The sequence below is a fragment of the Lutra lutra genome, chromosome 12 (genome assembly GCF_902655055.1).
Source record: "Lutra lutra chromosome 12, mLutLut1.2, whole genome shotgun sequence".
NCBI classification, from domain to species: Eukaryota; Metazoa; Chordata; class Mammalia; order Carnivora; family Mustelidae; genus Lutra; species Lutra lutra.
This window is the reverse complement of record NC_062289.1, coordinates 44143658-44159277: the sequence shown is the minus strand read 5'-3', so window position 1 is coordinate 44159277 and position 15620 is coordinate 44143658. Positions and strand designations below refer to the sequence as shown.

Sequence of the window (15620 nt, the reverse complement as noted above, 5' to 3'; positions counted from 1 at the left end):
GTGTCCCACAAAAATGTAAAAAAAAAAAAAAACATTACTGTCAATAGTCTATATTCCCTTTGGCCTAGTAATTCTACTTTTCAGTATACATCCCCCTAAAAAATATCCCTGAAGAAAAATTAAAGTTCTCTTAAAAAGCATCTCCATAGCAGCACTCTATGTAAGAGAGAAAAATTGGGAACAACCTGGAAGTACAAAAATAGAGGCCCAGTTAAGCAAAATCTGGCTTTGCTAACAAAATGGAACGAAGGTCTACATGGCCACTTTTTAATACTGAACTATTCTCAGAAGAGTGGAAATATTCAACACGCTATCACTCGAAATGTAAAGGCTGATCACAAAATACATTTGTCCTCTTTATGATTTTATAGAAGACATACCGATGACAACTGGAAGAGAAACTGGAGGGAAGGAACTAGCTCACTGGGTTCATTCTTCCTATGAAATTCATCACAGCAGCAAAGCACAAAAGGTGTGTGGGAGGAAAGGATGGTCTCCACACTACAGCCCAGCTTTGACATTTTTCTGCTTCTTCCACATAGTGCTTCACTAACATGACCAATACCAACTGGATATCTATCTAATGCTTAATGCATTCCAATCACTTTTCACAAAGATTATGGTGTTTTATTGTTCGAAAAATAATCATCATGCAAGACACCTCTACAACAAAATGTCAGAGTTTGGAGCAAAGACTAGTGCACCAGGGGTTTGTGCTATGAAACCATACTACACATATGACTGGATGCCCCTCTCCCCAAATGTCATCAGTGAGAAATCGGAGGAAGCATCAAGAGTCAGGAGCTATGATTTCAGGAGGCTTTCAGACTCTACTGCAAACTTGAATATAGTACGGCTTACCATGAGGCAAATGATTTAGAGAACTGTAATACATATCTTAAGTCCAATTACTTCTTTCCTTATACACCATAAATCACAAAACTTGACAAAAGGTAGGTCTAGCAGCAGATCCCTTCCAGACGTAGTACATACAAGGTAAATGAAATTACTGCAGTGCCCAGAATTCATGAACACAGTCCCGGCATGGTCTTTGGGTTCAGTGTATAGATGTACTAAGAACTCCAGAAAGATTTAACAGGTAAAAACGTAGACTCCTTTAAAAAAACAATTCTCCCAAAGAAACACAACTGGGGACAACACTCTTGTAAAAAATGGATATTTCTCAAAAGCCTGTGTAAGTCTTCTTCCTCACCCCAAAACATCTTTTTCTACTGACCAATATTTTGAACTTTATGCTTTAAGCTCTCAGATGCTGGTGACCTTTCACACATTCTATGAATGATAAAGAGAAAAATAATGGTGTGGCATGAGAGAATTAGTTTGAAAAGGGGAAAAAAAAAAAAAAGCTTAAGGATAAAGAAGGTAACAACTGGCCGTACTGATGCATGTAATTTCTATTGGAGATTATGATATATACTTCTCCCAATGATGGCGAGAGCACAAAGTCAAAAGTAGTTTCGACCTTTCACATTTACAACTCAAGCAAAATCCCAGCTTCTAGGTTATACTAAAAACACCCTGACAAGCCACTATGCCCAATTTCTACTCTTACCGGCATTATCTAATAGTTAGAAAACAAGTTTTTGTTTGCAAAACCATCCAACGTGCCAATGTACTTCATCTTAAATCCGTGGTTTCTAATGACAGACCGTGTGTTGATCTGTAACCAGCAAATTTCAACAAGGTTTTAGGAAAAGAGACTGGGAGAAAGATTTATCCATTTAAAAATGAATCTCAGAAATAAATGGCAGAAATGCAATAATTCCACTGACATTATTTTTTTCTCTGAGTTATTCTAGAAAAGCATCATTGATGCATTTTTTTTCAGTATTCAAATAATATTTACTGGTCACATAGGTCCTAGGACATCATATAATAATTCACAGATTTAAAGAAAATGACAAACGTGCAGAAGAACTCCAAGACTCAAAATCTACACTTGCGATTTGATTTGAATTAAACCTTTATCATGTCAACCATCACCCACTAGATGAGCAATTCAGTGTGGAGAGAGACTAATTTAACATTTGCTCATTAAAATACCATGTAATAAGGCAAGGATAGAAAGGTGTCTTTAAAAAAAATCAACTTCAGAAAGAATACATAGGCGTAAGCAAATCACAATTAGAATAGAAATGAAAATAAAATGATAATCTTGCACTAAAGAACCTTCATAGCTAAGAGGCCATTTACATTTCAAAGTCCTCTGTCTATGGTCTTCTTAAGTATTATACCACTAAGGTTTGTCAGTGTTGCAGGGACTTAATGTGTGGTAGAGCCCTGTGTAAATTAATTAGTTGAGACTGCACGGATTTTCTAAAAGGAGCTCTCTAAAAAGCGTTAGAGATATGCACAATTTGTGGGGAATAACAATTTAAATACAACTCACTAATCAATTCTTCTTGCTCTCACATTTCAATGACATTTTATGTAATGATAAATAAGCCCATGAAAATATTACTAACCAAAATTTTATTTGCCTAAAGGCAAATAAATATATCTCTTTATTAGAGACAAAGGAAGGGGCTTTCAATTTTGCTTAGGATACTCCAAGTTCTATTTCAGATTTTACCTAGATATACTGGCATGATTACCACAATGAACTTGATCCACATGTCAATAGATATGTCTATATTGGAAATTCACATATGTTAACAGCTAAATTAGCGATCTAATAATTTCTACGAGCAGTGTCATAACAGAAATATGGATCTCATGCTCCTGCCTCAAGATTTAATCTGCTAAGGCCTTTATGATAATTTAGCTAAATGTTAGAGAACTTTGACAGGTTTTATCAAAGATAATACTATAGTAATTTCTTTATTTCCTTAATTCAAAATGCTAAGTGGATTTTTGCTATAAATAATTTCTAAAACCATTAGAATCAGATGTTTGGCACATACCCTTCAAAATAAGTAAAATGTGAGCAGAAAAATGGTAAAAATTAATTACATAATAGTTTCTACTATAAATGAAAAATGAAAGAAATCTGACGTTTTCAAGAGATTAGGAGCCTTCCAATTATGTACATAAGAGATTCATAAGCTCTTCTGTAATCCTAAAATAAAGTCCCTACAGTCTCATTATAGCGATTGTGAAAAATTCCTACTTGTTATACAGTAGAGATGATTTTGAGACTTTTTAACGGCTAATTTGTTTCAAGAGCATAGACACTGTATGGACAAATACATCTTTTGAGATAGTACCATTGAGAAGAGGCTGTCCTTCATGCACATCCTGTGATAAGACCGCACTGTAAACATCTTCAGGAAATCCAGTCTTGCATAATGTGATCTCACCAGAAGCCTCTACAGACGCCTGCAACACAAGAAAAAAATGTGTGCAATGATTGCTACCTCCTTCAACTGAGAAACATTCCACTTGGCATAAAGCCTCAATTTTTCAGCTATCTTGTACAAACAACCCCTTTGTTTCCGAACGGTTACAATTAGAATGTAGAGGGCAAAGGGTTAATCTTTTTGATAACTGGAGTAGAAGAAACAAATCCCACTTGTCCTGTCCAGTAAAATCCAAATAATACACATTCTAGTTTCTTCTAAAGACCACACATTTCCATTAAAATGGGCATCTTCCCTGAAGAATGGTAAAGTGGATCTGGGGGAGGGGACAGCCAACTAGTTTTCAGGATCCACATATCACCGTCACCAACTTCACTTTTCAAGAAAAGCGTATACGTTAAGAATATAGATTTTTACATTCTCATCCAGTCTCCAGCTATGAAGTTTGCTTCGATATACCCGGTTCATTAAAAGACAAAACTGCGATATACTTACTCCATGGTATAGAGTATTTTGTACCAAGTAAAACCAATCAATCAAAAGTCTGTATGTCTCTAATTTGGAGGGCAGGGGCACATTAAAATTATAAATAAAGAGGTATACAATTATGTTCCCTTAGGAAGTCTCTCTTGCCTTTTTTTTTTTAAAGATTTTATTTATTTGACAGGCAGAGATCACAAGTAGGCAGAGAGGCAGGCAGAGAGAGAGAGAGGAGGAAGCAGGCTCGCCGCTGAGCAGAGAGCCGGATGCGGGGCTTGATCCCAGGGACTTGATCCCAGCACCCTGAGATCATGACCTGAGCCAAAGGCAGAGGCTTTAACTCACTGAGCCACCCAGGCGCCCCATCTCTTGCCATTTTTGTCTCTATTATCACATACACAACTAACTGCCCAGTGCGGTTGTAACTTAGTCATACCAAGTGCTATGCCCTTACCCCCACCCCAAGTCAGCTTCCCTACATCTTCCGGCCCTACTGACAGCATCATAGCACTCAACAGAATTCATGCAGCGTTTACATTAACCATGATGGGGATCCATACACAGGAGGAGGAGGAGTGGACCCGGGCTGCCAGAGGGAATGCAGTAGCTTCAGGGACAACATGAGGTGTGGTCTGCACTGGGGAGGAGAATCAGATACTGGGAGGAAGGAAGACGCAAAGTCCCAGAAAGAAAGAAACCTGAAAGTAGGTGTCAGAGCAAACCTCACAGCTTCATAATTAAAGGCCTACCTGGATTCTGCATGAGAAGTTGTGCAAATACTAAAGTCATAAAAATCCACGCTAATCTAATATTTAAACCGTTCTTTTCTGATCTGGGAAAATAAAGAAAAAAGTCAAATTGAACTTTGTTAAATATTATATAGTCTTTAATCTCAAAAAAAAAAAAAAAAAGCATTAGGTGCAACAGTGAGAGAATAGTTCAGACCCTCCAAATTAGCAAATAGTTTTAAGTCTGTAATGGGCAAGAGAGGACTGCATCTGGTCAAGGGTCCGGAGTAACCAACCCGCTCATACAGATGTTCATGGAGCTGGTAAGGGCACATCTGGAGTCAGTTTGGAAAATTCTTGTAAAGATGTGGAATATACCCAGCCCACGTGCTAGGTATACTCCTGTGGAAACTCTCCTGTGGGTGCTGCAGTCAACAGTGAGGGCATGTTCTCGTGTCCACCACGGCATGACTGTAATAGCAGGGCCTGAAGACTACCTAAACAGCCACCAAAATATTCACATCACCAAAAAAAAAAAAAAAAAAAGAACACTCTACAGCATTAGAATGGAATGACTGCTGCTATGTTCATCCATGGGGTTACGTCTCCAAATAGTCAGTTTCTTTAACTTTCATGCAAGACTGCAAGAGAAATTTAATTCTAAATCCACCCAGGGAAGACTATTCTTCTTAGGTTAAGTTCAGAAATCTATTAATGCAACACTTCAAACTCAGACCACAGACAAAGCACTCTATAGCATGAATACTGCAAAAACAAAACAAAACAAAACAAAATTTAAAAGCATGATTTAGTACTCCATGTGTATATGTAAAGTTTAATACAAAAGATGTGAAGTTACTGACACTTATAAAGCAAGAATATCAAAATGTCCAAGGTAGTGATAAACACAGAACTGAGGACAACGGCTAGCCCCCAGGGGGTGGGGGGTGAGGGGCAAGATACGAAAGGCCTCGAGGAGGGTGGTACAGGCAGCCAGCTTTGATTTTATTCATAATAACTCACTTCTTTCAGTAAAATGTGAAGATACGCACAGGAACATGGGTGCAAATTAATATTATTCCCTATTTATCCTGTATGCTCTATTATTTCCTAGTAAGAAAGAAAACATTAGGGACTAAGTGAGAAGTAAGGAGGAGAGCTTCCAACACCCATCAAGTTTGGGATACTGGATGCTATTCCGATTCTTGCCAGCTGGAAATATCTAGGAATTTGCACTGGGCCCGGCAAAGAGCAGGCACTCAATAGTAAGTCAAAGCTTTTGCTTTGAGCTAACCGAAACAACTGAAGGGAACGCCCCAGTGCACCAGACAAAACGGACCAATGTGTGGTAACTCTGCATCCCACTGATCGGTCATAAGTCGGCCCACCACCCACCCACCTCCAGTCCAGGCTTCTGCAGAAGGAGGCCGTGGCAGGGTTCCAGCCAAGGGCGAGTGGGAGCACAGCTCTGGAGGGGCAGCAGGGCAGACGCAAACAATGGTCAGCACGCCGTTAAACCTGGGTCACATTCCAACATTCGGGTTAGGGCAGCATGCTGTTGGATAAGCACCCAGAGATCCACAAAGTCTAAATACTAGAGGAAAACTGGAACCTTTTCTTGAGCTCCACATGGCTATTGTCTAGTTTTCCTGGAAATCCGCCTTAAGGTGAGAGAAGCCCCAGGAACATGCCCCTCATCCAGACCCACAAGAGTGGAATTTCAAGGCCAAATGAAGTCACTGTATGTTCACTCCTGAGTTTCATCTCCAGCTTGTTTCGGAGAAGGTCATTTCAGTCTGCAACAGGTTACCCTTTGCTCAATCTCTCTGCTCAGCTTCCTCGTTGAGGAAAAGGGGCCTACCTGAGTGAGGCGGCTGTGAGAATTTCTGCAGTCATGTTTGCACGGCACATCTCTAGCAAATCCTGACTACCAATATTAAATACTCATGGGGGTCATATATTATTTTACGATATTTTCACACTCTTTTTTAAAAAGATTTTATTTATTTGAGAGAGAGAGAGCGCGCGCATAAGCAGGGGGAGGGTCAGAGGGAGGGAGAGAGGGAGAAGCGGACTCCCCACTGAGCTGAGCAGAAGGCAGACGCTTAACCCACTCAGCCACCCAGGCGCCCCTTCAGACTCATTTTAAACAGCTAAAATTGTTCTAAATTCTTCTTCTAAATGGATTCATAGAATAACATGCTGTTATGCTATAATGTGTTTTCTTAAAAACAGGCTCTAAAAATTACTAAATGTATGGACACATTTTTGGTTGTGGCCGCTGGGAAAGGGGGTGCCACTGGCCTTTGGTAGCTGAAGGCCAGGGTCTCTGCTCTTCAACACACAAGGCACAGGACAGAGAATGACTCAGCCCAAAGCGTCAATAGGGTCAAGAGTGAAACACCTTGTTCTTCAGCAACTCATGGTAACTGGGTGTCCATCCACCCTTTAACCTCCCTCCCCCCATAGTGGGGAGTTCACTAACTTTTCAAACTGTCCTTCATACCCTTATTGGGACATCCTCGTTTTCAGAAAACCAAAGCCTGTGGCTTGCCCCAAGGTCGACAGATCACTCTGCCCGACCCAGGATGAGGCTCCAAAAGTTCAAAGAGAGAAACCTTCCCCTCAAAAAGTACTCTGTGGTACAAGGAGGCAGCTGTGAATCATATGCATTTTCCTAATATTTGAACAAGGCAGGGGTCAGCAAACATTTTTCTCTAAGGGGCCAGATAGTAAATATTTGAGGTTCAACAAGCCACAGTAACTCTGCTGAAATGACCGAACTTAGCGGCTGCAATGCCAAAGCCCTAATAGACAATGGGAAAGGAATGAACTCGGCTCTGTTCATTCAAATAAAACTTTATAGACACTGAAATTTGAATGTCATTTAATTTTTGAGTGGCAAAAATATTTTCTTCTAACTTTCTATAAACATTTAAAAATGTGAAAAAAACATTCTTGGCCATACAAAAATGGGCATCAGGGCTGTAGTCCGTGATCCCTGGAATGGCATGTTAAGATTTATAAACATTACTATCTCACCTGATTCTCATAAGAGCCCCTTGTGGGGGCGGGGGTTGAAATTATCCTCATTTTACAAATGAGCAAACAGGTCTCACTCAGAGTGGTAAAATACTCAAGACCCACATCCAGGAAGAGGAAGAGGCAAGATGCTAACCCTACAGCCTTTCCAAGCAGAACAAATAATTACAACACAATTCCTTCCAGAAACTTGTACTGAGTATGCATTTGCCAATGGAAACACAACCAGACACCCTCACTGTCTTTAAGAAGTTCAAGGCTTAATGCAAGTACAAAATAAAGAAGTGATTGCAATAGAAAGTGACGACCAGGAGGTAGAGACCGACAGAACCCAGGGCAGGGGTTCAGGGGCCTCCCACAAAGAACCCAGGAGTGGGAAGCCATCCCAGGCGGTCAGTGTTGGGTTGGAACAAGGCGGCAAGAAACAGCAGACTGCCTGGAGAATTACAATGAGTTCAGTGTCACTGGAGTCCAAGAAGCAAGGCAGGAAGTTAAAAGTTGAGGATGGAGAGTTAGACAGGGTTAGATCATAAATGGTGAGGGGCTTGGGGTTATCCTGTTGTCTATGGGGACTCGGGCACAGATTTTAAGCACAGGCAGATTGCATTTGATATAGAAGTCTCTGATGCTTCGTGGGAAGATGTTGGGGGGGGATGACGGTGACAAGTGACAGCTGGGGTACAAGTCAGGACACAGACTTGAATCAGACAGGGGATGCAGGAAGAAGGAAGGGGCAGATTGTATCAGCATGCAGACAGTTAAAACTGAGAGGCTTAGTGAGGGCAGGGATTCTTTGGAGTGGAAGGGAGGGAGGAAGGGAAGCATGCTCTCCCCCACGTTTCCAGCTGAGTGACTGTGAACTTGGGTGGCACAAACTAAGAAAGATAATCGCAAAATGATAACACCAGGAACAAAGTGCTAAAAAAGCAGAAAGAATGGGATGATAAATCTGCCTGTAGAAATCAAAGAAGACTCCATAGCCGAAGTGACATTTAGGCTCTGTCTTTAAAGATGATTAAAAATTTGCCAGGAGAAAGAGGAGGAAGTGGAAAAGGGCATTCCAGGGCAAAGGTGCAGCACAGACAAAGGCTTGTTGATTTATATTGAGCTGGTAGACAACCCAAACAACCCCTGATCTTTTTAACCAGAAAACTATTAAATCATGGCTTCCAGTATCTGCTGCTGATTTGGGGCCCCGAGAGGCAGCAATTTACATGTAACCTTACCAGATTTGATCGTGATAAAATAATTATTCCACCTAGATTTAGTCATTTCCCCACCCCTCCAGCTCTCTGCATCAAGAAGGCCTGAGATACCCCAATGTCTTCATAAAGATCCTACTCAGATACTAAAGACAGGTTGGGACACATGCCCAGACATCACCCTTCCCTCCAACCTGGAGCCCTAAGGCGGGCTTTTAAGAGGGGCTATCTGGTGGGAGTCTGGGGGGTTCAGTTGGTCAGGCATCCACCCTCGGCTCAGGTCATGATCCCAGGGTCTTGGGGTTGAGTCCTGCCTCGGGCTCCCTGCTCAGCGGGGATTCTGCTTCTCCCTCTGCCTGATGCTCCCTCTGCTTGTGCTCTCTCTCTGTCTCTCTGACAAATAAATAAAATCTTAAAAAAAAAAAAAAAAAAAAGAGGGGCTATCTGCTGAGTGGTGCAGAGCTCAGATTTTCAAAGTGCCAGACTTCCGTAGTTTGAATCCCACCCCATTAGTTACTGTCTGTGAGACTTCAGAGACGTCACAGTTCCCCATCTGTACAATATGTACAGTAGATACGTACAATAGAGATAACACCCACCCAGCGGGGGTTAAGATTAAATGAGATCATATGTGTACAGCACTTGGGATAGTGTCTGGCATGTGGTTCTCCAATGCATCAGCTGTCAGTAATAGTTTTAACACTATGATGACAAGATAAAGCCAACCCCCGCATGGCTCCTACAGCTCAGCGGTTCCCATACTTGCTCCAGTATAGCAAGGAATCTGGAACCCTGGTCTATAATCCAGATTCTTGGAACTAAGTCATGAACCACTAAAACAGAATTTCAAGACATGTGGTAGATAAACCGGTACACTTAACAAGTGCCTCCACAGCACAGGGTGGCCACACAGCCAGCCCCCATCTCTCTCCTGAAACCTCTCCGGACTCCAGGCACAGCCCACCTGCGTGCCCTAGCCTTCAGAGTCCGAGAACCTAGCAACAAACAGCAATAAAGAAACAATTATTTTCCCTGGTTTTAACAATCCCATGCTGTCTCCTAGCTACCGTGTGCATGTGAAAATTGAATCTGCAAGCCATCCTTTTGTCATTACCGGTTCCAGAATTTTGCCCCAGGTCGGCATGGGGCTCTCTATTCTTTTCTCTGAAAACGACGCTTTCTTGATTTTGCTTCTGGCTTTGCTCTTAATCGGGCATGATCCCATCCCTGATCCGTCTCCACGGTTCTTCCAAGATTACAAGCAGGCAGCAAAAGTCCGTTTGGCCCACTAGGATGAAATTCATGCTGGCCGGAGGAGCGGAACTCATTCAGAGCCGCCCCGCGACTTCACACGACCAGTTCCCCTATCTTGAGATTCAATTTCCTCTTACAAGTATTTGCTCTACTCTTTCCAGGCTGAAGATCGACCTCCTTGTCTAGAAAGGACAAGAGTGTAATAGGAGTTGAGGAGGACTGCTTGCCTGTTAGGATTAGTCTATCTGTTCCAGTCCTGAACTCCCAATGACGTCACTTTTGTTCCCCTTAGAATTTCTTCTGTAGTCTCAATACTGTGAGCTGGGAAGCGCCGAGTCCACTACTCTTTCAGGTCCCCGTTATCGTGATTCTTTTTTATAGTCCTCCTCGGTCACTGGCTCCGCTTTCCAATTTCCTCCAAATCACTCCTAAATCCAAGCTTTAAAATATTCTACTGAAGCCACAGTGGACGTTCAGGCTCCTGGCCTCTCCATCTTCTTCCTGATCGAGATTATCTATGATTATTGGCTAAAAATTGCACATCCGAAAGCAGCCCAACGCTAATAGAATCTTTATCTTTTCTTTCTGGCTCTGAAGACTGCCTAACTAAAACCTAGGCTCTCTTGCTTATCAAATTTAATCAATTGGACGTTTTCCCCCAAAGCATCAATCTCTTCATTTTTTTTCCCCCTTCCAGATAGTCTATGGTCAGAATCTAGTAATCATTTAAGTTCTGTGAAGTAGATTATCTAATGCAGTCGACAAAGCTGGAAACTTCCTTTTTCTTTATGTGTGTCTCTTACTCTGTATGGAAATAAAGGCAGTAATGTGCATAGCGGTTAAGACTCAAGACTCTGGAGCAAACCTACTGAGGTTTAAACCCTGTCTCCACTCCCTGTGTGCCCTGTGTGAGCTTCAGAAGCTGCAGAAGTTCACCTGCACCTCGGGTTCCTTCTAGATAACCACGCACTACTATGCTCACTGATCGAGTGCCAGCCTCACCGGATGGCTGTGAAGCAGATAAAGGCCTTAAAGAGAATACCTGATTCACCACAAGACCAGGGGTAGCTATGATTATGATACTGTTGTTTTTTTCTGTTATGAAGACTTTTATCACTTTGCTACATGAGTACCTGAGAAATATTTTTAAAGCATCTTATAAAGTAGGAATTCCGGGGGGGGGGGGGGGAGGCGGGAGTAGGGATGGAGGGGGAAGAAAACAACAACAACCAAGTGACAAAAATGCATTCGGGTGCAAAAGAAAACAGGTGGAGGGACACGTGGGTGGCTTGGTTGGTTAATCCCAGGGTCCTAGGATGGAGCCCCATGTCGGGCTCCCTGCTCAGTGGGAAGCTTGCTTCTACCTCTGCCTGCTACTCTCCCTGAGTGTGCTCATTCTCTCTAGCAAATAAATAAGTAAAATCTAGAAAGAAAGAAAGAAAGAAGGAAAGAAAGAAAGAGGAAGGAAGGGAGGGAGGGAGGGAGGGAAGGAAAGAGGGAGGAAGAAAGAGAGAGACAGAGAGGAAAGAAGGAAGGAAGGAAGGAAAAAAGGAAGGAAGGAAGGAAGGAAACAAGTGGAATCCTTTCCCTAATGTGTATTTGTGAGGTGGGGGTGAGCAGTGTTGGGAAAGGAAGGGGGACAACTATGGTAATACTTTTATTATGTGGTTAGGGTCTCCAAATGGTATACGCAAAAATAAACAACCAGTGAAGACATTTTTTAAGTGGTTAGTGGGGTACACGGTACTAAAATAATGGACTGTTCTGGACCAAGTCTGCATGACTAATTTTTTATTTTTAAATCCAATTCATCACCAGACAATTACATTTGCCAGATTCTCTACATTTCACAGGATTCCATCCATGAGGTTGGAGACTACGTTAAGAAGATTATTCAAGAGCTGCTGCCACTCTTTAAAGATTTTTCTCTGTGTCAGCCATGCCATTGATGAAACTTTGAATTTCATATCCCTGGAAACATGCTTGAAATGTGCAGAAGTTTAACCCTGCCCTTTGATATTTTTGTTTTGCCAGGTACTACTCTGGAGGGAGAGCCCAGCATTTTGAACTGGTTAATTCTTTCTTGACTTTACGATAGAATCCAAACCAGCTTAGACACGAGGAATCCCCGACCAAGGCCACCCACGGCACCCTATGACCCACCTAGTAATTTCCGCCTTCGCCTCCATTATATTATTAGGATGAGTCCTTGAATATTTCTAGCATCAGTATTTTTATTATTCTAATTTTCATTTCTTTTAATGGCAAATAATCAAATACCAGCATCAATGCTGGCCAGAAAGCCTGACGACTTTGCTGAGACTGAACTCAAAGCTGGAGGACAGCACCAGCGCACAACAGCCTGAAGGGCAGAAATCTGTGTTCCACGTACAAAACGTAGTTTAGAGAGTCAACTTCTCAGGAGCTGAACCTATGAAAGCACGAACATGGAACAAGTGAAGTCCGGGGAGACCTCTGTTACCCCCCATCTCGTCGGCCATGTGAGAAGAGGCTTCTGAGGCATCGAGGCTTTGTGGAGTGCAATCCCGAAACACAGCCAAGAGTTGACCAAGGAGTGCCGTGGATTTAATGTGATGGGTCACAACTCTACAGAGACTCGTGGACTGGGCTTGGGAAAAAAGAGTAACGTTATCAAGAGGTTGTGGCTCAGGCCGTTCTGCAATTAAACTTATGCCGGGAAAAGTTCCACAAGTGCCCAATGCAATTCCGTAGAGACGGACGAGTCCTGGCTTACACTGATTTTGCCTCGTCAACTCATTACACTCACCGGCAATCACAAGAGGCTTACACACAATGTTCAAAATGTCATCAAATAGTATATTACTTAGCCTTAGATGGTGTTTATAACCAACTGGGGAATTCATCTGACTAAATACACTGAGTATGACTGATTACTAATATTTATGGAGTGCTTACCATGTTCCAGGATCCACACGCCAATGCCTTCCACGCATTATATCCCAATAATCCTCACAACAGCCCTATGAGGTAGGTACAGTAAGAGGGCCATTTTGCAGGCAAGGAAGCAAACTAAAAGGAATTTGCCCTAGGTTATTTAGCTAGTCAATTTAGGGATGGCATTCAATGCAGCACTAAATGGCTTTGGGGACCAGCCTTCCCCACTGCGAATTGGGGACAAAAACATCAGGAAGTAACCACACACGATGACATCTATTACCTAACTGGCTAAGGGCTGGAATTTGTCCTGTATGAATTAAAACCAAGTGACAAATCTACTTGCTTCTTCCATTGTAAACTTTTTGCTGAAACGATTCTCACATATGATTGTGAAATGATAACAGTAAATCCTTTTAAAATAATTCCAATGTTTCTGGAAACTAGGGAAAAATAGGAGAGAAAGAGACATCAATGCAAACGTGTATAAACATCTTGTTTTTTTTAAGCCACCCAAACCAAAACCCCTCCACCTCCCTCAAGCTCTTCTAAAAGTACATGTGGAAAATTATCAGCAAATACATATTAGAGCGAGTATATGAATTTTCAGTAGGTGATATTGATGAGGAAATGATTATCGTCCCTAATAGAGTCTCCGTGCACTTCCCTTACTCCAGCCTCCCTTGTATTCATCTACAATCAGGCCCGTTTCATAAAACCTGGAGCATGGTTTCACTTTTTTTTTTTCTTAATGGTTTCACTTTTTAAAAATGGTTACAGATATTTACAGTCCCCATACCTCTGATTTAATTTGAATAGTTGGCCATAGTGATGATTTATCTAATTCTAAGTCCTTGATAAGATAAACCCAACCCAATTATACCATTATTCTTGTGAGAAAATAACATTCACAGCACAGCTTCCAGAAATGTGCTGCAGTGAGACGAGGGCACTGTCAATAACATCAGAGTTCAAAGTCATTCCTGAACTCATTCCCCAAGCAGCACCCTGCCCAGTGGTGTTCTAATAGGTTAAGCAATAAAGAAGCAAACCCACGAGCCCTGCATGCTAACTCAGAGGTTACAGAGCTAATGTCATCAGTTCCGGTCTCAACTCGGGGGCTGAAGACTGGCATTTTTTCCACCCATGGCCATAGTGAGTGATTTAAGACTGGCCTTTGGACAGTTCCACTGTGTAACCTGTGGAGGGGGAATGCTTCCTCCCCTTCCAGAAGTTTCTTTCCATGTGGAAGGAATGCTGCTACCTCTTAACATTCCCACCTCTTTCCACTCCATCAGTCAGTCCTACCCTGAATGGCAGTTCTCAAAGTGTGGGCTGGGGAACACTAGGGGGTCCCCAACATCCTTCCAGGAGATCTCAAAAGGCAAAAACTCTTCTTCTAATATAATAACATTGTTCGTCTTTTCACTCTCAATCTCTCACAAGTGTAAAGTGGAGTATTCCTGAGGTCAAGTGATGTGTAATACCGAAACAGAGCAAATGCAGAAGCAGACAAGCCAGACACTAAGGAGATGTACAAAAACATATAAGCAAAGGCTACTCTTCCCACTAACTTCTCTCTTCTGTTTTGGAAAATACAGCTATTTTTCATAATAATTGGTATTTATGTTACATATATAATGGGTTTAATATTTTTAAGTGAATTAAATATATATTTTTCTCAGTTTAATTTCTAAAACGTTAAACACCAACAGAGATTACCCACATTGCAAAAGCTTACTGGGGTGCTCAGTAATTTTTAAGAGCGTAAAAGGATTCTAAGACCAAGAAGTTTGTGAACGACTGCCCTAGAGAAAAGGATGGACTGAACTTAATCTGAAGGCTGAATTCAAAAGAACAATGTGGGCAGCTGGTGCCCAGGCCTGTCCCCTACTCCTCCCACTGGGGAGCCACAGGCCTGCAGAAAACAAGTGTGATGATCTCATTTTCCATGCTGGGAGTTCACAGATCCCCTGCAGCATTTGGGGGTTGGGGGGAGGGTGTCCAGAACTGCCTGCAACTGAGTGCACATGTCTGTGGGATTCTGGGGCTTCCTATTAGCAACAGACAAAAGCCATGCCCTCAAACCCAGCCTTTATCAGAACCGCAGGATACTCTCCTTTCCTAACTGTTGGCTTTGCTGGTTTCTATTTCACTTGGTTCAGAACTTGGTTTGGGAGAAGAGGTCCTACTTATTGGGCCCCTTCAGAGACTTGCATTTGGTGTATTATCTGGAGATCTTGACAAATAACAAAAAAAGAACCCAGTTCTGGGGAAGAAATTACTCTTGGAGGTACTGGGTCCCTGGGCAGGGGTGAAAGGGTGTTTGACTATGGCCCTGCATGTTTTTCAACTTGGTGGTTTGCAACCTTGATTGTGCAGTGTGGCTGGTTTTTATAGTTGGGCAGGTAGCTTTTAACATCAAGAGGCTTTAATTCCTAAACCACAGGGTATTTTGATCTTGATGTGTGACCACAACTTATGGTGGTTATCCTCCAGGAAAGTGGCTGTTTACAAAGCTAAGGCCTAGAGCAGGCAAGGGGCCTCAGGAAAGGCTATAGGCCAAGGATCTCAGAAAAGAGGCAGGACACATGGGGCGCACCTTAACCCAAATGACAAACACTTTTGAGTGAGGGCCACTGTCACTTGGTCCCTTGGCAAAGGCCTGAGGCAGCTCT

The 15620-nt window shown here is 42.2% G+C and overlaps 1 protein-coding gene across 1 annotated transcript in view; it reads right to left on the bottom strand.

Annotated features, from left to right (window-relative positions):
- Nucleotides 1–15620, bottom strand: part of CDH2 (cadherin 2) — a 213997-nt gene that overhangs the window by 182411 nt on the left and 15966 nt on the right. The window contains exon 2 of the mRNA XM_047697406.1: nucleotides 3228–3339. Coding sequence (XP_047553362.1) covers nucleotides 3228–3339 — 112 coding nt within the window. The remainder of the gene's footprint in view (nucleotides 1–3227; nucleotides 3340–15620) is intronic.